Source organism: Rhinoraja longicauda, chromosome 21, assembly GCF_053455715.1.
Source record: "Rhinoraja longicauda isolate Sanriku21f chromosome 21, sRhiLon1.1, whole genome shotgun sequence".
NCBI classification, from domain to species: domain Eukaryota; kingdom Metazoa; phylum Chordata; class Chondrichthyes; order Rajiformes; family Arhynchobatidae; genus Rhinoraja; species Rhinoraja longicauda.
In genome coordinates, this window is record NC_135973.1 from 32,920,871 (window position 1) to 32,942,361 (window position 21,491).

The 21,491-nt window shown below is 41.2% G+C and overlaps 2 protein-coding genes across 5 annotated transcripts in view; one reads left to right on the plus strand and one right to left on the minus strand.

The window, feature by feature from the left end:
* Nucleotides 1–25: 25 nt before the first annotated feature.
* On the minus strand, nucleotides 26–20,005 carry LOC144604121 (lipid droplet assembly factor 1-A-like). 4 transcript variants are annotated; one of them, XM_078418279.1, is made up of 6 exons: nucleotides 19,714–20,005; nucleotides 18,690–18,820; nucleotides 10,620–10,775; nucleotides 5,722–5,890; nucleotides 4,198–4,336; nucleotides 26–717 (listed from the first exon to the last, which is right to left on the minus strand). In XM_078418279.1, the coding sequence occupies exons 3-6, from the start codon at nucleotides 10,725–10,727 to the stop codon at nucleotides 630–632; spliced, it is 504 nt and encodes a 167-aa protein (XP_078274405.1). In that variant the 5' UTR covers nucleotides 10,728–10,775; nucleotides 18,690–18,820; nucleotides 19,714–20,005; the 3' UTR covers nucleotides 26–629. The 4 variants fall into 4 exon arrangements, with proteins under 4 accessions (XP_078274405.1, XP_078274404.1, XP_078274406.1 ...); XM_078418278.1 differs by having other exon boundaries at nucleotides 10,620–10,778; XM_078418280.1 differs by lacking the exon at nucleotides 18,690–18,820.
* dnah3 (dynein axonemal heavy chain 3) overlaps nucleotides 19,605–21,491 on the plus strand; it is a 174,413-nt gene continuing 172,526 nt past the window's right edge. Inside the window, exon 1 of the mRNA XM_078418267.1 lies at nucleotides 19,605–19,773. The gene's annotated coding sequence lies outside the window, so the exon portion shown is untranslated. The remainder of the gene's footprint in view (nucleotides 19,774–21,491) is intronic.

Here is a 21,491-nt window from a genome sequence, read left to right on the forward strand (position 1 = left end):
ATAAATCTTAAATTTATAGGTAAATTATTATTCACTCTGCAACTTTAATTCCAAGTTATATAAAATAAAGGACACAATAGGTTTGTTAACTATTGCATTACAAATAAACTTGAAGTATTAATGTCAGTCAAAAACATTATGAATTTTGCTTTTTACAGAGAATATTACAAAATGATCATGTTTCTCTTTATGCCCAATGTGAGATTAGGTACATAAAAATTGAAATGCAATCTCCACCAACCCAGAATTTTATTCCTCACTAATGTTGGATTTCTCATTCATGTTGTAGCCTCTTCAAACTAAGCAGACAGCAGAACTTACTGGTCTGAACTGGACTGATCTGGTCCCGTTTTCATCAGTTTTACCTCTTTATATACCATTTTGCCATTTGTTTCAAACTATAGTGCAGCAAATTAATGGATTATTTGTGACTAATTCCAATGGAATAACATTAATAATATTAATATAAAGCAACAGTATTAAACTGGACAAAAATGATAAAACTAAACGTAACTGCTTCAGATGTTAACAAAATTGCAATGTTATTCCAATGCATAAAGAGCCCTCTTCATAAAGAAAAGTAGAATTGCTTTTCATAAATAGTTAATGCAAAAATTGTGTATTAATATCTATTCCGTCTTAGTGGATTTCGATTCAGTATTGCCTGGACACATGTTTGCAGAAGGGCTGATGGTTTCTTCTTTCTTACTTGCAGTGCTTAGTAAAAAGAAAGAATATTCTTAAGTGTGCTGCTTTATACAATATAAATGCTTTACAGATAAATCTACAACAGGTGAGTGTTTTCAGCATGAGGTATAGAACAAATTGTTATTTCCTACAATTGCAAACACGTTGACTTTATCTCAATACTTAAAAGTTATGTTACTGTCAAAGTTCTGATATAAAAAACAAAAAAATGCTCAAAATACTCAATGGGTCAAAAAGCATCCATGTAAAGATGATTAACATTTCTTACCTGAAGAGTTAACCTAAATATCGACTTTCCCTGTTTCTGATTGATCAGCTGATTGCTTCCAGCATCAACATTGGTTATAAAAGCATATAATTTATGCAAGTTTTGAAATGAACTGAACACTAGTATTCTGTTGCATTACATTTTGCCAAGATTTACAGCAATTGAGAAACACTGGATATTTTGCAATTGTGCTGAAGGTATGGTTAAATTCAGTAAGTGCCTAATTTCTGAATTAGAATGGTGATAAACGGCAATGTGCTATGAATTGAAGACACGTGAAACTCCAGTGCTGGTTTACAAAATAAAAGACAACGTGCTAGAGTAACTAAGTCAGGCAGTATCTCTGGAGAACAGATAGGCAATGTTTCGTGCCGGGACTTCTCCATCTCTGGATCCGAAACGTCTCCTCTCCGTGTTCTCCAGAGATGCAGCCTGACCTACTGAGTTACTCCAGTACATTGTCTTTTTTTTTGCCATGAATTGATTCTCACTTGGCTCATGATCTCATTGCAAACAGCTGAATGCCAGATGCAAGAAGAGGTTGCCTGCCCTTGATAGTAAGGCAGAATTTGACTGGGTGGCATGGTGTCAATATGCATTAAGGGGAAAACATTTGAATGGTTAGAAAACTACTCTAGTTGATGAAAGTCAATCATCCCAGTCCTTGGACAGCACTGCAGGAGTTCCTCAGGGCAGTGTCCTGGGCCCGGCCATCTTCTGTTGTTTCATTAATGTCCTAACTTTCATTCCAAGATCAGAAGCAGGGATATTCACTGATAATTGTGAAATGATTCATATGTGAGTGCAACAACATCTTGATATAGACTAATAAGTGACAGGAAACATTTGTGCCACTGTAGTATCATATGTGATCACCATCAAGAGAGTATCCAGGCACCTATCCCTGGCATTCAATGACTATCACTACTGACTTCTCCATTATTAACTTCCTCAATCATTACAGAGCAGAAATATAGATAATAGGGTGAATGTGCAATTTACAACATTGAAAATTAGTTTGTATGACGAGTTCAATGTTTAATATTTACCTGTCCTTGCTAAAGTATTTAGGTTGTTTTTAAGCATTTTAAATTTGGAATGCAATCTAACTCCAGCAGTCCCATTCAATAGATCAAATTTTCTAACTTTTCTTCACCCGGTCAGTGGTAGAAATGGGATCAATGGGACTGCTTTCGGCACTGCATAGACTCATTAGGTCAATTACTATCACCTTTGTCATAAGGAAATGAGAGATATCAAAAGGAAATTTTTGATTTTATTCCTTAGGTTTTAAGAATATACTAGACCAAGTGGACTCGTTGGGTCCATTCCTTGTAGAGGGGGGACAGGGAAGGGGAGAGGGTGTGACTGAGTGATCCCTGGACCCAAAGCCTCTCCTGTATTGGTGTAGCACCCTCAACTCCCCCCACTCAATCCCCCTTATCCCCCCATCTCCCCCCACTGACCCACTCCATCCCCCTACCCATCCCCACTTGCCCCTCTCCTGTCCCCACCCCCACTTGCCCCCCCCCTGCCCCCACACCCACCAGCCCTGCCTCCACCCCTATTCCCCACTCCCACTCACCTCCCTCCCCTGCCTCCACCCCCATTTACCCCTCCCCACCCCTATTCCCCCCTCGCCCCAACCTCCCTCCCCCACCCCACTCTCCCCCACCCCACTCTCCCCCACCCCACTCTCCCCCCACCCCCAATCTTCCCTCCTCCCCACCCCCCCTCTCCCACCCCTCCACACTCTATCTCCCCTTCCCCCCCCACCCCCCACTCTCTCTTACACTCACCCCCACTGTCCCCCCACCCCCACCCCCCCACCCCCACCCTCCCCCCTCTCTCTCCTCCCCCCACCCTCCCCTCCACCCATTCGGCCCCCACGCCCACTCCCCTCCGTGGACCCGTTGGTGGCAAAAGCCACTTACCACTGGCTGTGCATGCAGGGAGGAGGGAGCGCCGGCCGGTGTGCGGCGGCGGCCCGGCGGAGCTGGGACTACTCGAGGCGGGCGGACGGCGGCTGGGCCGGGCGTGAGCTGGGACTACTCGAGGCGGGTTGGCGGCACGGCTCGGTGGGAGCTGGGACTACTCGAGGCCTGCAGCTGTGGCCTGGCCAAGCGGGGACTACTTGAGGCGGGCGAGCGGTGGCTGTGGCCTGGCCGAGCTGGGACTACTCGAGGTGGCGGACAGCGCGGTGGCTGGGCTGGGCGGGAGCTGGAACTACGCGAGGCCGGCGGCACGGCGACTGTGGCCTGGCCAAGCTGGGACTACTCGAGGCGGGCGGGCGGTGGCGGCCCGGCGGGAGCTGGGACTACTTGAGGGGGACAGCGCGGTGGCTGGGCCAGGCGGGTGCTGGGACTACTCGGGGCGGGAGGCGCGTACAAGATGGCGGAGTGTGAGGAGGAAGAGAGTGGCCGCCGTTTTTCAGGGCGGGAGCAGGGACTCGAGAACGCCGTGGGTTGAAGGGACAAAAGGAAAGGATCAGTGGACCATCAGTCCGATCATCTCCCTCCTGCTTGGAGTGATTCCCAGGTGTGGGCGAGGGGAGAGAGGAGAGGGGCGGACGGCCCCACTGACGGCAGTCATCTTGTTGGGTCGAACCGGCGGGGGAGCGGGGGGAAGTGCGAGCTCATCTCTAAGTCGCACGCTGAAGACCTTCAAGAAATGGGTTAGAAAGTAAATTTTTAAACTTTAAAATCTCTCTAGCTTTTAAAATGTAGCTTCAATTTGAATGAGAGTTGTTAGACATTGTGCCCAGGATAATGGTGAGTAACGCGGTGCAAAAATTGTGGCGGTATGGTGTACCGTTTTGGCTGTGCGAACCAAAAAAGTTATGGTGAACACATACACACAAACACAGAGTTTTAGTAATATAAGATATAGATAAAAGCTGTTATAATATTCACACTAAATATACCAGTCCTATTGGTACTAACATTAACAAAGAAATAATGGGAAAACATTCTATCATCTGGCAGAGATGTGATCTGAGAATATTAATACATTACATCTCCAAAGAAACAAAAGGGTTTTCACAACCATGTTACAACTGGGTACATGTTAATGCCACAACAAAATATTATGGTTGCTTAAAATTAATAGTACCCATGAAAACATATTTTTACAATTAGCTTAATTCTGTAATTAGTTCAATCTTTTAATAATTAATGTTAAATTCATTCATGACATTTTAAAAATCAATGGAATGCTCTTACCTTGAGCTGTGGTAATAATTCATTGTTGTGGAAAAACTAAAATAACAAATAGCCAGAAGAGAAGAGATGGCCAATGAAATGAGAACCATCCCACATAGAAAACAAAGGAGGACGACTCCGCCAATTGACAGCATCAAGCCTGGAGCACAAGTGATAAAAACGTAAGAAACAAACTTTTTTATCATTGCGAGCATTCAGTATTGGAGACCAAATAGATAAGGTTTTGTATTTTTCTCATTTGTAGAAGTTATTACATCTATATTACAATTTGGTATTTTTGCTAAAATATACATGCCAGTGAGATGATTAAAAAATCTTTATAAAGCTTTTTAAAATCAAAACTAGATAATGTATAGTGTATGGAAAGCTGCATTGGTGTTTGTCTCGTCAAAATATTAACATGCCACACTAGACGCTCCCCTGATTGTTAAGACATACTGGGCAATAAAGCACAGACTCCATATTACAACGTCTAGCTGTGAACTTGAAATAAAATAATATTGAAGTTGTATCTTGGAGTTTCTACATTTCAATTAAGCTATTTACATTTCTAATCAAAATCAATTTAAACATTTGAATCTTAACATACAATGCTAAACAATAGATAACAAACTGCAGGAAAATAAAACAAGCAGAATGGGGTTCTTTGCTACCAGGTATCTTCTCTAAGTAGTTGAAGATGGTGGGCATTTATCATGATGAAAGCTCATTCCGTGCCCCAACAGAAGGTACATACTGATATCCATGTTTTAATTAATTGATTGAATTTCAAAACAATCACTAAATTATTAAAGAATAAAATAATAGATAGTTCAGAAAGTGAGACCGTTCCTCAGAGAGAGTTCCAAAAGTTTATTTGTATTTGAAATGGGATGAATCATGCCAGCTTGGCAGTTAGTGGTTTTGAAGGGACCTGCTGACTATCAACTTTTTTCATCTCAGGAAGTTTGAGGAAATCCAAGATGAATTGAAGGTTGAATGTCTGACTGCAGCTGTTGAGGCCGGACTACATTCAGCTACCAGTGAAACAGTAACAAGATGAAGTGAGGGTCCAGATGTACTTTACATCCATCCCTCAACTTTACACCAGAGAACGCACTCACATTCTGTGACTGTCGACAATGGGGAGAAAGCAATGTGCTTAATTTATTTTAGCATTATTAATTGTTAGTATTTAATTACATACAAATTATTTTAATTGGAATAATTTCCAAACGTCTTGGTCAAAAAGTGCCTGACAGCCTGCAAGCTATTGAAGGCCATTGGGAGGTTGCAGGGTCCGATCTCAGGATACAATGCGTAAGACTGACTTACTCAAAGTAGCTGTGCCTCAAAAGACACGATCACTGTAGATGATCAACTTGTTCTGTTCCCTTATGCCTGGAAAAAAATTATGTATAGCGATCTGGCAGTGGACAAAGTACAGGGCCATTTTGTTTAAATACATTAACCTCCATGTGTGATAATTATAAACTGCTTTCACAAACAGATGTTATACAAAAAATATTTTGGTGCTTTCAGTACCTTCCATGACAATGAAACCAATGCAGGCCAGAAGGGATGTAACCACTGCAAAAACCAGGAACAAGCCAACTGGAACAGCTGACATTATGGTAAAAACAAGCAGTAATAAGGCAAGGAAAGGATGGTCATCCAGGTACTGGCCCAAAGAGGAATTCATGAAGGCAGCAACCTACAAATCAAACACAGTAGGATAAAGTCATTGAGATGATGTTAATAGATTCCAATTTAATTTGATGTGCCAAAAAAATTGGAAACAATTTATCTCTTATTTACAAAGTAAAAATATGATAAAACAGACATAAAAGATTGAAGGAAAAATTATATTTTTTTCCATTGTTTTATCCTTCCACAAATCTAATCTACATACACCACCAGAAAAGGCATTTCCCAAATTAGTGTTAAGTATTCCCCCTTCCTTTCAGCAACTTTTCGTTTTCACGAGTGCCAGCTGTACTGAAAGGACACATTGGCATTTTACTCCCTTTTTTGTACAATGTAATTTCTGAATAAATCATGCATCAACTTTGGTTCCAAGGACACATTGACATTTTACTCCCCTTTCTCTTCAATGTTATATTTGAATAGACCATAAAGCTATATACTAACGATGTGCAAAAGCAAGTCATTTTAACTCGTGGCGTACAGGCTCCAATCAATGAGTGCATGAAAAACATCAAGAAGCGGAACTCATTGGTGGAGGACCATGAATTTGAAGTGACGCCACACTATTCTAAATTAGAGTTCAGTGTGACATTCATAATTCATTCAAGCTACTTTATCCAATGAGCAGTGCAAAAGGCTTTGGGTCAAGAGGCTCTGGTGAGAGGGCTGAGCAACGGGTAATGGCAGGTTAAGGTATGGTCTGTTTTGCTTTGTAATTTTACCTAGGTTTTTGTTGTCATAGAAATGGCAGGCAAGATAGTACAGTGATCCTCCTGCAGGATGTTAGAAGTCAGGGGAATTTCCAGTGCCCATGAGGACTACACCTGCAGTAAGTTCATTCGGCTGCAGGTGCGTATGTACCGTGTTAAGGAACTGTAGCTGCAGTTGGATATTTTTCCAGGAGAGTTTGAGTGTCACAGACAGGAGTTACAGTGAGGTGGTCATGCCTAACGTGCAAGCAGGAAATAGGTGGATGACCACCATGAAAGGAAATAGGCAGAGAGTGCAGGAATCCCCTGGGGCTATTCTCCTTGACAACAGGTGCGTGCGTTCCTTTGGATACTGTGGTGGGGGAGGAGTAGCAGCAAAAGTGGTCCGATCTGGTTGTGAGGCACAGCTGAGACAGAGCACTTAGGAGACTTGTTAGATGAACAGAAAGGAGATTCAGTGACAGCAAATGAGACTCCAGGATGGTGCATTGCCTCCCCGGAGTCAGGTCCAGGATGTCTCTGAGCAGTTGCTGAACATTTTCAAGGAGGAGGATAAGTAGCCATTGTGCACATTGGCACAAATGACAAGGGCAAGAAAAGAGATGAGATCCTACGAAGTGAATATAGAGAGTTAGGCAGAAGATTACAAAGCAGGACCTTGAGGGTAGTAATCTCCAGATTACTCCTGGTGCCACACGCTAGTAAGGGTAGGAATAGGAAGATAGGACAGATGAATGCATGGCACAGAAATTGGTGCAGGGGGCATGGATATAGATTTTTAGATCATTGGTGTCTTTTCTGGGGCAGAGGTGACCTATACAAGAAGGACACATTGTAACTGAATTGAATGGGCACCAATATCCTTGCAGAGAGGTTCGCTAGTGTTGCTTAGGGAGTTTAAACTTGAGAGGCAGGGGGGGTGAGAACCAGAGGAGGAGGTCAGAAATAAAAAGGAGTAATGGGATGATAGAAGTTAGGATCAGTAAGTCTCAAATGAAGGACAGGCAGGGAGAGTTGAGGAATGTGATGACGCTGATGAGCTAAAGTGTGTTTATTTCGAGGCAAGTATTGTGAAAGCAGATGAACTTAGAGCCTGGATCAGTGCATGGGACTATGATGTTGTGGCCAATGCAGAAACATGGTTGCGAGAGGATCACGATTGGCAGGTCTACCAGCATGATGCCTGGATTAGGGGGTATTAGCTACAGGGAGAGGTTAGACAGACTCGGATTGTTTTCTCTGGAATGCCAGAAGTTGCAGGAACACCTGCTAGAAGTGTACAAAAGTATGAATGCATAGATAGGGAGGACTGTCGGAAACTTTTTTCCTCAAGAATGAAAACAAATCGAATACTAGAGGGCATGGTGGAAAGGGTACCAGCTTTCAGGTTCCTGGGTACGCACATCGCAGAGGATCTCACCTGGTCTACCAACACCATCACCACAGTAAAGAAGGCACAGCAGAGACTCCACTTCCTGAGGATCCTCAGGAAAACCAACCTGCAGGAGAAGCTCATGTTGTCCTTCTATCGCTGCTCCATCGAGAGTGTGCTGGCATACTGTATAACCACATGGTATGCCAGCTGCTCAGAAAAGGACAGGAAGGCCCTTCAGAGGGTCATCACGACGGCCCAGAAAATCATCGGCTGCTCACTGCCCTCCCTGGAGCACCTGTTCAGACTACGCTGCCTCAGTAGAGCAGGCAAAATAATAAAAGATCCATCCCACCCCGGCCACCGTCTGTTTGTTCATCTGCCCTCTGGTCGACGTTTCAGGTCGATAAAATCCCGAACAAACAGACTTAAGAACAGTTTTTACCCCAGGGCCATACGAGAACTGAACACTACCTTTGCACTAGGCAACACTAAAAAATCTTTGTACTTAACATAATTGTATTTAATTGTATTTATGTATTTATTTGTTTTTGCATTTATTGCATATATGTTTGTACGCACCGTCAGGATTGGCTATTTTTTAATTTCGTTGTACTCGTTGCAATGACAATAAATGAATATTATTATTATTATAGCTTTAAGGCAAGAGGAGCAAAGATTAAAGACTTGTGAGTGCCTTGAATTATGGTGCTGGGGGAATGGTAGTTGAGGCAGATAAAATAGAGGCATTTAAAAGACTTTTGGATAGACATATGGATATGTCGGGACATGGAATGGAGGGATGTGGATTATGTACAGGTAGATAAGATGGTCTTGGCATTATGTTCAGCACCGACATTGTGAGCCGAATGGTCTATTCTTATGCTGTACTGTTCTATGTTCTGAACAAATTAAATTCTAACTATTAACAAACAAAATGGTAGATTCACGTGGTACTGAATTATGACAATGAGATTTTACAGGTTTAAATTCAGCTAAAGCAAGATTGAACATATTAAAAAAATTACAGTTCCACAGTATCTGGTTCACTTTCACTCACAAAAGCATATTTAATTCCATTTCATATGTTTCAATATTAACACATCAGTACTAAATTAGGCCATTACAAAATGAATGCAGTGTGGTTTGTGTTTGACAATCAAATATTAATTATTTACTCGTGCTAGATCTCTCTCAATGACCAAGCATCTACAACAGTACTCAAGAAATGCAATCTCTGGCTTGTTCAAAACAACTTTCCAGCCAGGCTACATAACCAACTTAAAATAAAAGGCAGTGTAGGAAACTAAGTGCAGATGCTGGTACAAATCGAAGGTATTTATTCCCAAAATGCTGGAGTAACTCAGCAGGTCAGGCAGCATCTAAGGAGAGAAGGAATGGGTGACGTTTCGGGTCGATACCCTTCTTCAGACTGATGTCAGGGGGGTGGGACAAAGGGACAAAACCCATATCTGACCACTAATTGCAGTAATTTAGAGTATAATGTCATCTTGCTTATTGAAGTAAATATTGAATTACTTGTTGAAGTGAATTCGCACAGAAATTAATAATCAGCCCAAAAAGGTGGCAATTGCCTTTTCTGCTGTGTTTTATATTTTAACCACGTCTTAATTAATTAATATAGTTATATAATCTTGCACTTAAATTTAATATTTTCTCTCTGCAGTTCCTCCACTGATTTTCTGGCACTCTTGGTTCCAGAAAATCAGAAAATGGTTTACCCATTTCACCTGACCAAGGGAGGTCACGGCCTCCAAGAGGGGTACAACAGTACCGGAACGGTCCACTTAGGCGGCCGAAATACCAGCCTGCAAAGCCGCCCAAGGAAGTCGGCTATGGGGATAGATGTGCTGGCTCCAGCTGGGCTGGGGTTCCAGAGCCCCGGCTGCAGGTTGCAAATTCAACCCATCGATCGGCCATGGAAGTCCCGATGAGGTCGAGATTGGCTGCCTTGCCCAGCCTAGGTGCCACATTTACAGGGAGACTTCCAGGGCGGGGGGATTTCTCGCAAACCCCTAGCGACATCTAGCGGCCGAATTGACAAATTGGCCATGGAAATCCCAATGAGGTTGAGATTGGCGGCCTTGCCCAGCCTAGGTGTCACATTTTCGGGGAGACTTCCAGGGCGCGGGGGAATTTCTCGCGGAACCCGTGTGTTCCGGGGAACCCCGGTTGAGAAACGTTGCACTAAAGTGACAATGTTTTAAATAAGAATGCCTTACAGCAAATGTTCTAATGATTGTAGATAGAAGTAGTGTTAAAATCTTGCCTTGCTAACAATTCGAAGGTTTCAAAGGTTTTTTTATTGTCAGGTGTACCAATTAAGGTACAGTGATATTCAGATTGCTATACAGCCATACTAAAAAAAAAGCAACAAGGCACACATCTACATAAAAATCAACATCAACATCCACCACAGCGGATTCCCCACATTCCTCACTGTGATGGAAGGCAATAAAGTCCAGTCTTCTTCCCTACTTGCTTACTTCATGCCATAAATTGCCATAATTTTGTTTACTTCATGCCATAAAGTGTTCCATAGCATAATGTATTTACTATTTAAGGGTGATACATGTACCATGCACAGCTTTAACAGTGCAGAGTGATTATAACTAACATGAAAGAAACCATACCTTTGAGTTGCTGTTGATAGTGTGCATCATCGTATTAAACCGATTCTGTAGATCCTGCATTTCTCTTGATAACGGTAACCCATCAATGTTTGACATTTCGCCTTGCATATCATTTATTTCCAGCTGGGAGAATTGTTAAGAGACACCCAATATGCCCTGCTGAGAGGATTCAAAGAAAAATATACAATGATTGATCACAATTGTTGAAAATCGAATAGAATTCAGTGAAGTTACAATTGGCTTGAAATTCACAGCATTAGTTTTTGAAAATTTCATACCAGTGCCACATATATAGTTATCTTAGTTCTCCGACCAGTCTGTCTCCCTCTCTCCTCCCACTCAATCTGAAGAAAGGTCTTGACCCGAAACGTCACCCATTCCTTCTATCTAGAGATGCTGCCTGTCCAGCATTTAATGTGTATCTTTGGTGTGTCTGTCTATAGTTATCACAAACTCTGGCTTGTTCAAAACAATTTCCTTGGGTACACTCACTTCAAGGGTATGTTCAAGAAAGCGATGTTTTAGATACAAGGAACATGGGGCTAATGTGGGAAGGTAGCCTATAGACATGATTATACATGGCCTCCCCATTCTTCTAGAGAGAGTCAAACGTGTTTTATTGTCACATGTCCCAAACTGGAACAATGAAATTCTTACTTGCAGCAGTTTCCAACTCTGCACATTTTAGGTTCTGATAAGTACAATTTAGCCACTTCATTTTTAAAATGACGAGGTGAACAATTTCACTTTGCAAGCATTTAAGAATTGCAAATAGAGCTATGTTTCTGTACTGTCAATCCTCTGAACCATTCTCTTCATTGGAAGCGTACAATCAAATATTATACATATGGTTCAGTTATTTGTGCTCATAAGCAGCATAATTTTTTTCAACCTTGTGTTTAAGTAGGTTAATAAAAATGAAAATTTGGACCAGTTCCAGCTGCATTTTAAATCTCTTTTACATTGTCTCTTTTTTATTCTTATTGTGACCTTTATCAGTCTGACTTGCCCTGCTTGATACCCATATTAAACATAGAATAATAAAGTTGATATATAACCTAAAATTCCAATCAATTTCAAAAAGTTTAATTTCTATGAATGCTTTTGAGTGCAAGGAAATACAGAAACCTGATTGAAGATGCTATATTTTGAATGAGCAGTTACATTGGACCAAGGAATTGCAAAGAATGAACATTTCTAGTGGAGGTTTTCTCCCAATTACTGATTTGGGGCACAGGTGCAACAGGGTAGAAAAATAGAAACGAGAGAAACAAATAGCAAAAACATTACGCCTATAATGAGTGATTTTTGTCATCATGTGAACTCCAATGACAGCAGTTTTCTAGAGCATATCTAAAATATTTTGTTTCAAAACCAACAAGGGAGTTGGTTGTATTAGAATTATTGATGTGCATCAAACTCGAATAAGCGAGTTCGGTATTACAACTGTGCATGCCCAGATCATGGGTCAATCGGGATAAACATTCTCGCCAGCTGAGCTACTGTGCGTATACAGACCTGCGTTTCACACGTATTTTCCAGTTTTGCTTCTTTGAGGTAAGAAAATACTGCTTTCAAAACTATTAACGGTGTATTTATGGTTCATTTGTACACAACTACGATAATTTTGATGGTTTAATTGGCTTTTCCTTGGTCACTTGCTGGCCCACTTCGGTGAGTGAACGAGATCGTGATTATTAATAACAACCATTTTTTATTGTTTTTGTTTTGGGGGGGGGGGGGGAAGAATGAAATGGAATGTATGATTTCAATAACTATCAATAGATAATATGAAAAGTATTTGTGGGGTTTTCACCTCTTACTATACTAGTCCACGTCCACAGGCTGTATGCATGTTTGTTGACTTCTGAATGAGTTCTGTATGTACATGTGTAAGTAAAGTTGTGTGGTACAAAACATAGTCATGAGTCTCCTAACTAATGTCTCTTCTGATTCCCATTACATTGGTTAATTTTAATCAGTATTTGACATTCTAATTTTCAGTTATAATCTTGCAATTGTATAAATTAGTTCAATATACTTGCACCATTTTCTTTTGCATTATAACTTGTACTGGTATGTAATGGACATGCTTACAGATCGTGATTTGATAAAGTCCACGCAGCCAAAACAGATAATAAATAAATGCCCAGCACTGAGATGCATTCCCGACTGCACAGAGATATTTATAGAACGACCACGGCATCTACAGTTGCAGGCTTTGACATGGTCCGACTACAACAAAAACAACACTGTGAAACTATTGGTTGGAATTGCCCCAAACAGCATGATCACATTCTTATCAAAAACTTGTGCTGGGCGATCATCTGATACACACATTGTTAGTAAGAGTGGAATTTTGAACTTAGTTGATCCTGGGGATTGCATAATGGCGGATAGAGGATTTCCCATTCCAGAAGACTTGTTGTTTCGCCAACAAAGTTGTTTAGAGATTCCACCTCCCTCCCAGCGGTGGTTATCAGCAAATGACCAGAGAAAAAGTACACAAAACCAAGAAGGTTGCTAATGTCCGCATTAATGTTGAACAAGCCATAGGTCATCTAAAGTGGTTTAACATCCTGAGAAACACTTTACCCACTTTAGTTCCGCATATTGATGATATTTTCACGGTCTGCGCAGCATTATGTCATTTACTGCCTCCATTGGTGTGTAAATGAGATGTTGTTGCACTTGCAGATCATTTTGATCAGTTCAACTTTATGTTCAACCAGATTTGATATGAATTGAAATCCAGAACTCAATCAGTAAATATACAGAAGTTCATACAACTCTTAATTTCTTTCATTTCATTTAATCATTTATCAACCATTGTTTCAGTGTATATTAGCCATTAAGTTCACTAGCAACGCTCTTTGTTTATCCCGAATGACCTTTGACAAATCCCTTGATTCTTTACATTTATCGAGATACCAAACTCGCTTACTGGAATTCTCAAAGTGAAGAAACATCTTATAGATAGAGACCACAAAATAACCTGGATTTGAGGAATGTAGGTTTAAAATTTGACATCTTCAATGGATTGAGAAATAAATTCATTATATAATAATTCACCCCAGTTTACTAACGCAGAAACTCGCAGAAAGCAGGAATACTCAAAGAAGATAGACACAAAAAGCTGGAGTAACTCAGGGGGTCAGACAGCATCTCTGGAGAAAAGAAATAGGTGATGTTTCGGGTCGAGACCCTTCTTCAGACTGAATCTGTACTTCAGACTCAAAGAATCTGTACATCCATCTCCAAATGCAAAAACTTCACATGTAGTTACGTAACCATCGATAACAAATTATACAGGAGACACAATTAAGAATTACACAAACACAAAGAAAAGTGGGATCCAGTGGACGGTATCTGTGCAAAGCAACAGTGGGCTAATAAGTTGCTCAGATAGGAGCAGAAAGTTAGAAATGAACAGAATCTATTAAGCCAGTGAGCAAGGCTGTGGTAATTAAGGTGTCATAAACTTTGAATCAATGAAAGACAAATGAGAATATATTAATAGTAAATGTTCAGGAACTGTAATGGAGCAAAGGGGATTGATTACATCTGTAAAATGACTCAAGATACATGACCAGAACATTTTTCAAATTAAAAAAGAGGATGGAATACAAATGAGTGGGAATGTATTTTGACTTGTAGCAACCCGAAGGACAGCATTTGGTTTTGTGTATTTCATCTCGGAAAAAATATATTGCCTTACAGGAATAAGAATGAAATTTCACCAGAGGTATAGTGGGGCTAAAGATTTTTAAAGCTCTCTGTTTATCAGCTTTCAATGGCTCTTCCAGATCTAGGAAACCCAGTCAGTTGTAAAATAGCTGTTAAAATTAAGACTACAGCCTCGTTATCATATATAAATGAATAATCGCTTCTTTTGAGTGCATTGGTCATCCATCTCTTGTACCATATCTGTAAAACTAGAAGCAGGCTAACTCAGTTCTGTTCACATTTTTCATTTTATCTTTTGACCTGACACCAACCTACCACTTTTGAGAGGCTAAAAATCAGGCCACTATTTCAGAAAACTCTACTCCATACACTCTAGAAATTGATGATATTTTCTGTATCTCAGTCTGTAAGAAATTTAAAATCTCCCAGTACAGCCATTGCCTTTTGGTTCCCCCTTTGCCATTGATCTCTCTATTTTCACCAAAAAAAAGCAAACTCCCAAGTTGTTCCATTACAAAATGTGTTCAATTTCCCCACATTTGATTTAATGTCAAATCGGTAAAAATAAGAAAATACATTCTGATTTAGAAGTAACTTTTAGACTAGATGTAAGTTACTCTCAATCTGCCGTTTGAAACAACACAGGCAACAAACATTACGTCACAACAGACTACCCCCAAAATAATGCATTCAGTTTTATAACACTGATCCATTTCAAATGTTATTATTTGATACCTGCAATTCCGACCAGAATTATATGGTGATTTTATTACCTGTGTCTTTAGGGCTGGCCCCAGTTATAATCTAAATTTATATCACAATTCACACGATATATTGTTTTACGCATACAAAAGCCCATAATTGCTTTGTGATGCACAACTATAATACAATCACTCAGTTCAGATTACTTTATAATAAATAATAGAGTTTTGCTATTTGGTTAAGGATCTTCACTGAACTATAATTATGCTCTACACATGCACAGACCAAATATTCTATACTATTGTTCAACTAATATTTGCTCAACAAGTATTTGACATAAGAATCCTTCTATTTTCTATTGCAGCCACTGTGAAACATGAATAATATGTAAATTTGAAATTGATGGCAACAGCAACAAACACTTATAACCAGGAAATGGTTTCCTTGCACAAAGTAGTGCATTGTTCATGCTCTCTTAACATGTGAAACATACCAATTTCAAATTAAGGGAGAAAATGCTTGTACTAAACAGAATCTGACTGATTTGAAGACAAACTGGAGATACCATTTCAAGTTATTAATTCAAATTATTAATATTAAACATAAACTGCAAAGATATTTGCTCTTTTGATTTGTATTTAAAGCATTTATTGCTTTTATTTTAAATTTCCAGCATAATACCCACATTGTGAAGAGCTCACATTGCGAGCACCAAAAGCAGTATATTGGATTGAAAACTAGCTAAATCACCTTTTTAAGTATAGTGATAAAAAAATAGTCTTAAGTAAAAAGACCCGATCTAACACTCAAAATAGAGTTTACATATTTTACAGTGATCAATGAAAATAAATCTTTAGTTGAGTGTTACGATGGAAATGCAAGGAGTTAAGACCATTTGCGTGCAATATTTCAGCTCCCCAAACGAAAGAATTATGAATAGCCTCCTGACATGTCTGCCAGCTCATGGGAGCTCTTCTGATTCATTGATGACAAAATAGCAGCTGAAAACAACACTTTTAGTAAACAAAATGTGTAGGAAAGAAGTGCAGATGCTGGTTTAAATCGAAGATAGACACAGACTGAAGAAGGGTCTCGACCTGAAACGTCACCCATTCCTTCTCTCCAGAGATGCTGCCTGTCCCGCTGAGTTACTCCAGCATTTTGTGTCTCACACTTTTAGTAACTTTGACTTTCATTTTAGTCAGTGTGTTTAGAACTGTTTGGCTATTGAAAATTGTTCGGTTAATAGACAATAGACAATAGGTGCAGGAGTAGGCCATTCGGCCCTTCGAGCCAGCACCACCATTCAATGTGGTCATGGCTGATCATTCTCAATCAGTACCCCGTTCCTGCCTTCTCCCCATACCCCCTGACTCTGCTATCCATAAGAGCTCTATCTAGCTTTCTCTTGAATGCATTCAGAGAATTGACCTCCACTGCCTTCTGAAGCAGTGAATTCCACAGATTTACAACTCTCTGACTGAAAAAGTTTTTCCTCATCTCCGTTCTAAATGGCCTACCCCTTATTCTTAAACTGTGACCCCTGGTTCTGGACTCCCCCATCACTGGTAACATGTTTCCTGCCTCTAACGTGTCCAACCCCTTAATAATCTTATATGTTTCGATAAGGTCCCCTCTCATCCTCCTAAATTCCAGTGTATACAAGCCTAGTCGCTCCAGTCTTTCAACATACGACATTCCCGCCATTCTGGGAATTAACCTAGTAAACCTACGCTGCACGCCCTCAACAGCAAGAATATCTTTCCTCAAATTTGGAGACCAAAACTGCACAGTACTCTAGGTGCGGTCTCACTAGGGCCCTTTACAACTGCAGAAGGACCTCTTTGCTCCTATACTCAACTACTCTTGTTATGAAGGCCAACATTCCATTGGCTTTCTTCACTGCCTGCTGTACCTGCATGCTTCCTTTCAGTGACTGATGCACTAGGACACCCAGATCTCGTTGTACGTCCCCTTTTCCTAACTTGACACCATTCAGATAATAATCTGCCTTCCTATTCTTACCACCAAAGTGGATAATCTCACACTTATCCACATTAAACTGCATCTGCCATGCATCCTCCCACTCACGCAACCTGTCCAAGTCACCCTGCAACCTCATAGCATCTTCCTCACAGTTCACACTACCACCCAGCTTTGTATCATCTGCAAATTTGCTAATGGTACTTTTAATCCCTTCATTCAAGTCATTAATGTATATTGTAAATAGCTTCGGTCCCAGCACCGAGCCTTGCGGTACCCCACTAGTCACTGCCTGCCATTCTGAAAGGGACCCATTTATCCCCACTCTTTGCTTTCTGTCTGTCAACCAATTTTCTATCCAAGTCAGTACCCTATCTCCAATACCATGTGCTCTAATTTTGCCCACTAATCTCCTATGTGGGACCTTGTCGAAGGCTTTCTGAAAGTCGAGGTACACCACATCCACCGGCTCTCCCCAGTCAATTTTCCTAGTTACATCCTCAAAAAATTCCAGATTAGTCAAGCATGATTTCCCCTTCGTAAATCCATGCTGACCCGGAACCATCCTGTTACTGCTATCCCAATGCGCCGCAATTTCATCTTTTATAATTGACTCCAGCATCTTCCTCACCACTGATGTCAGACTAACTGGTCTATAATTTCCCGTTTTCTCTCCCTCCTTTCTTAAAAAGTGGGATAACATTAGCTACCCTCCAATCCACAGGAACTGATCCTGAATCTATAGAACTTTGGAAAATGATCACCAATGCGTCCACAATTTCTAGAGCCACCTTCTTAAGTACCCTGGGATGTAGACCATCAGGCCCTGGGGATTTATCAGCCTTCAGTCCCATCGGTCTACCCAACACCATTTCCTGCCTAATGTGGATTTCCTTCAGTTCCTCTGTCACCCTAGGATCTCTGGCCACTAGAACATCTGGGAGATTGTTTGTATCTTTCTTAGTGAAGACAGATCCAAAGTACCGGTTCAACTCGTCTGCCATTTCCTTGTTCCCCGTAATAAATTCCCCTGCTTCTGTCTTCAAGGGACCCACATTTGCCTTGACTATTTTTTTCCTCTTCACATACCTAAAAAAGCTTTTACTATCCTCCTTTATATTATTGGCTAGCTTACCCTCGTACCTCATCTTTTCTCCCCGTATTGCTTTTTTAGTTATCTTCTGTTGCTCTTTAAAAGAGTCCTAATCCTCTGGCTTTCCACTCTTCTTTGCTATGTTGTACTTACTCTCTTTTATTTTTATGCTGTCCTTGACTTCCCTTGTCAGCCACGGGTGCCCTCTTACTCCCCTTAGAATCTTTCCTCCTCTTTGAGGAAAGTGTTGGAACTATACCATCACTTAATCCTTTCACTGTTCCATCCTAACAATAACCTCCTCTATCTTCTATTACACTCTCAGCACATTTTACATCCTGAAGATCTTTGTTTTTAATATTTTCTTTGAAAAGTTGCTGTATGCTCTATTGAGCATTTCTACTATTTTCTGCTTTTTTATGTTAGGGTGGATGATTAAAGTCAATGGCAAACTAAGACAGGAAATTTCTGTGAAAAGGGAATGGTTTGATCAGGCATGGGGAACAATTAAGCTTTAATAACATCATCTCTCGCATAATTTTTCCAATGCAGGACATAAGCAGTAGCAATCTCAGCATGCTAAAATTCCATTACAATTCACTCACAGTAGTTGACAGTAAATCGACTTTACAATCTGCTGAAGACAGACACAAAAGGCTGGAGTAACTCAGCGAGTCAGGCAGCATCTCTGGTGGAAAGGAATAGGTGACGATTTGGGTCAAGACCCTTCTTCAGACTGCGAAACAGTGGAAAGGGGAATGAGAGATATTGACAGAAATGAATGGAAGATATGCAAAAAGCAACAATAATCAAGGAAATGTGGGGCAAACAATACGCCATTGTTGGCTTTGGGGATGGATGACGAGTATGCAGACAGAGGAACTCAACAGGATGACGGTGAAACTAGCACCACCAAGTTGCAGGAGGGACAGAGAGTGAGTGAGCGAGAGAGAGAGGATGCAAGGGTTACTTGAAGTTCGAGAAGTCAATATTGATACCGCTGGGGTGTAAGCTGCCTAAGAGAAATGGAAGTGCTGCTCCTCCAATTTATGTTTGGCCTGACTCTGACAGTGGAGGAGGCCCAGGACAGAAAGGTCAATGTTGGAGTAACTCAGCGGGGCAGGCAGCATCTCTGGAGAGAAGGAAGAACCAGCATCTGCTATTCCTTCCAAACACATAAGTTCTGTATGGGAATGGGACGGGGAGTTAAAGTATTGCGCAACCCGGAGTTCACGTAGCCAAGGGGGAGGGAATGAATGAAGGTGTTCAACGAAACAATATGTAGGAGTCCACACTTGGAACAGCGGATACAATAGATGAGGTGGTTAATGTTATAAAATATATATATTTCTGAAATCTGTACTCAATTTCAATAGCCTTCCGTAAATCATGTTATGGTGACTATTATAATTTGTAATGTAAGTGACAAAGAAGCCCATTCCCCAGCATAGCAACGGGGAGCAATGGCCATCCCCGGGCCCTGCCTAGCAACGAAGCCAGACTTCTCTCCAGAGCCGGGGCGACATGGATCGGCGCCGGGACTCGCACGGCATGCAGTCCACGGCCTGCTGCTCCGCTGGCGGCAATGTGGCCGTCGCTGTGAGCCTGCTTCTCTCTGCCGGCACCCACCTGCTGATCAGATGAGTTGCTTCCCCGGCCGCCGCCTCCTCCGTCGCCGTCCCGCCCAAGGTCAGCCTCCTCCTCTGCTCGGGCCTCGCTCCTTGTTTTCTTCCACCCTCCGAGCAGCGCCGTTACTGACGCCTCAGATTCCCAACTTGTTGGTTTATTTTCTGCACAAGTTGCCTCCCGAAATCGCGCAATTAATCAAACTCCCGGAAAGGGTGTAAATTGTTCCGGATTCTCCGTTTACTGATGAACGCCTGAGACACCAGGAGCACATGACGTGGGGTGGAGGCTGAGGCCACTGTGGTTGGTGCTTCTGATGCCGTTTCCACCCTCCCTGGGTTATTTAAATTTCTTTTTAGCCATCTCTTAAACAAGGGGATGTACTTGGTCTTTTTATTTACTGGTGTTTAGACATCAATTTTCAGGGACATCAATTGCAATCTGCCACAATTTTATCTCATTTGTAATCTTGAAAGAGCTCTTTACTTAGAATATATGGCACAGAAACTGGCCCAACCAGTCCATGCCAGAGTTAATCTTCCACTTGACCCACTAACATTTATTTTTAGCCATCTCTTAAACAAGGGGATGTACTTGAGGGCTATTGAGGGCGTGCAGCGTAGGTTTACTAGGTTAATTCCCGGAATGGCGGGACTATCATATGTTGAAAGACTGGAGCGACTATGCTTGTATACACTGGAATTTAGGATGAGAGGAGATCTTATCGAAACGTATAAGATTATTAAGGGGTTGGACACGTTAGAGGCAGGAAACATGTTCCCAATGTTGGGGGAGTCCAGAACAAGGGGCCAGAACACTGTGTCCAGAACACAGTTTAAGAATAAGGGGTAGGCCATTTAGAACTGAGATGAGGAAAAAAAAATTCAGTCAGAGAGTTGTGAATCTGTGGAATTCTCTGCCTCAGAAGGCAGTGGAGGCCAATTCTCTGAATGCATTCAAGAGAGAGCTGGATAGAGCTCTTAAAGATAGCGGAGTCAGGGGGTATGGGGAGAAGGCAGGAACGGGGTACTGATTGAGAATGGTCAGCCATGATCACATTGAATGGCGGTGCTGGTTCGAAGGGCCGAATGGCCTCCTCCTGCACTTATTGTCTATTGTCTACTTGGTCTTTTTATTTACTGGTGATGGGACATCAATTTTCAGGGTACCTGTTGTAATCTGCCACCATTTTATCTCATTTGTAATTTTGAAAGAGCTCTTTACTTAGAATATATGGCACAGAAACTAGCCCAACCAGCCCATGCCAGTGTTAATCCTCCACTTGACCCACATCCATTTTCTAAATCCTACAGTATAATCTGCTAATCCCATCTCCAATCTTTGCCCGGCCTCCCATTAAATGCACCTATACAATTTGTTTCAACTACTCCTCTTAAGTAGACACAAAATGCTGGAGTGACTCAGCGGGACGGGCAGCATCTCTGGGGAGATCTCGACGTTTTGGGTCGGGACCCTTCTTCAGATTGAAAGTCAGTCATATACTAGAGATATGGAAGGGTGAGGTGTGAAAATGTCAGGTAATAACACAATGATAAGGAAATATAAAATGTTTCATTGTTAGCTGAGGGGATATGACAAGGAGGCATACAATCAGTAACATGTAGATCAATTAAAAAAATCATAATTTTCACAGTAATGTAATTAAGATATTTAATTAAGATATTTAATTATAAACAAAATATAATTAATACATTTTTCCTTCAGTTGCACTGAAACAAAGTAATTAAGGAATATAATGAACTATTACACTGATTTTTTTT

Bases quoted from the DNA above. Each gene is read 5' to 3' on its own strand.
- LOC144604121 (XM_078418280.1), bottom strand. From the start codon at position 10,727: ATGCAAGGCGAAATGTCAAACATTGATGGGTTACCGTTATCAAGAGAA. The intron at 5,891-10,619 runs GTATGGTTTCTT...TTTGATTTGTAG, and splicing joins CTATCAACAGCAACTCAAAG to GTTGCTGCCTTCATGAATTC. The intron at 718-4,197 runs GTAAGAGCATTC...CTTTTTACTAAG, and splicing joins AATTATTACCACAGCTCAAG to CACTGCAAGTAAGAAAGAAG.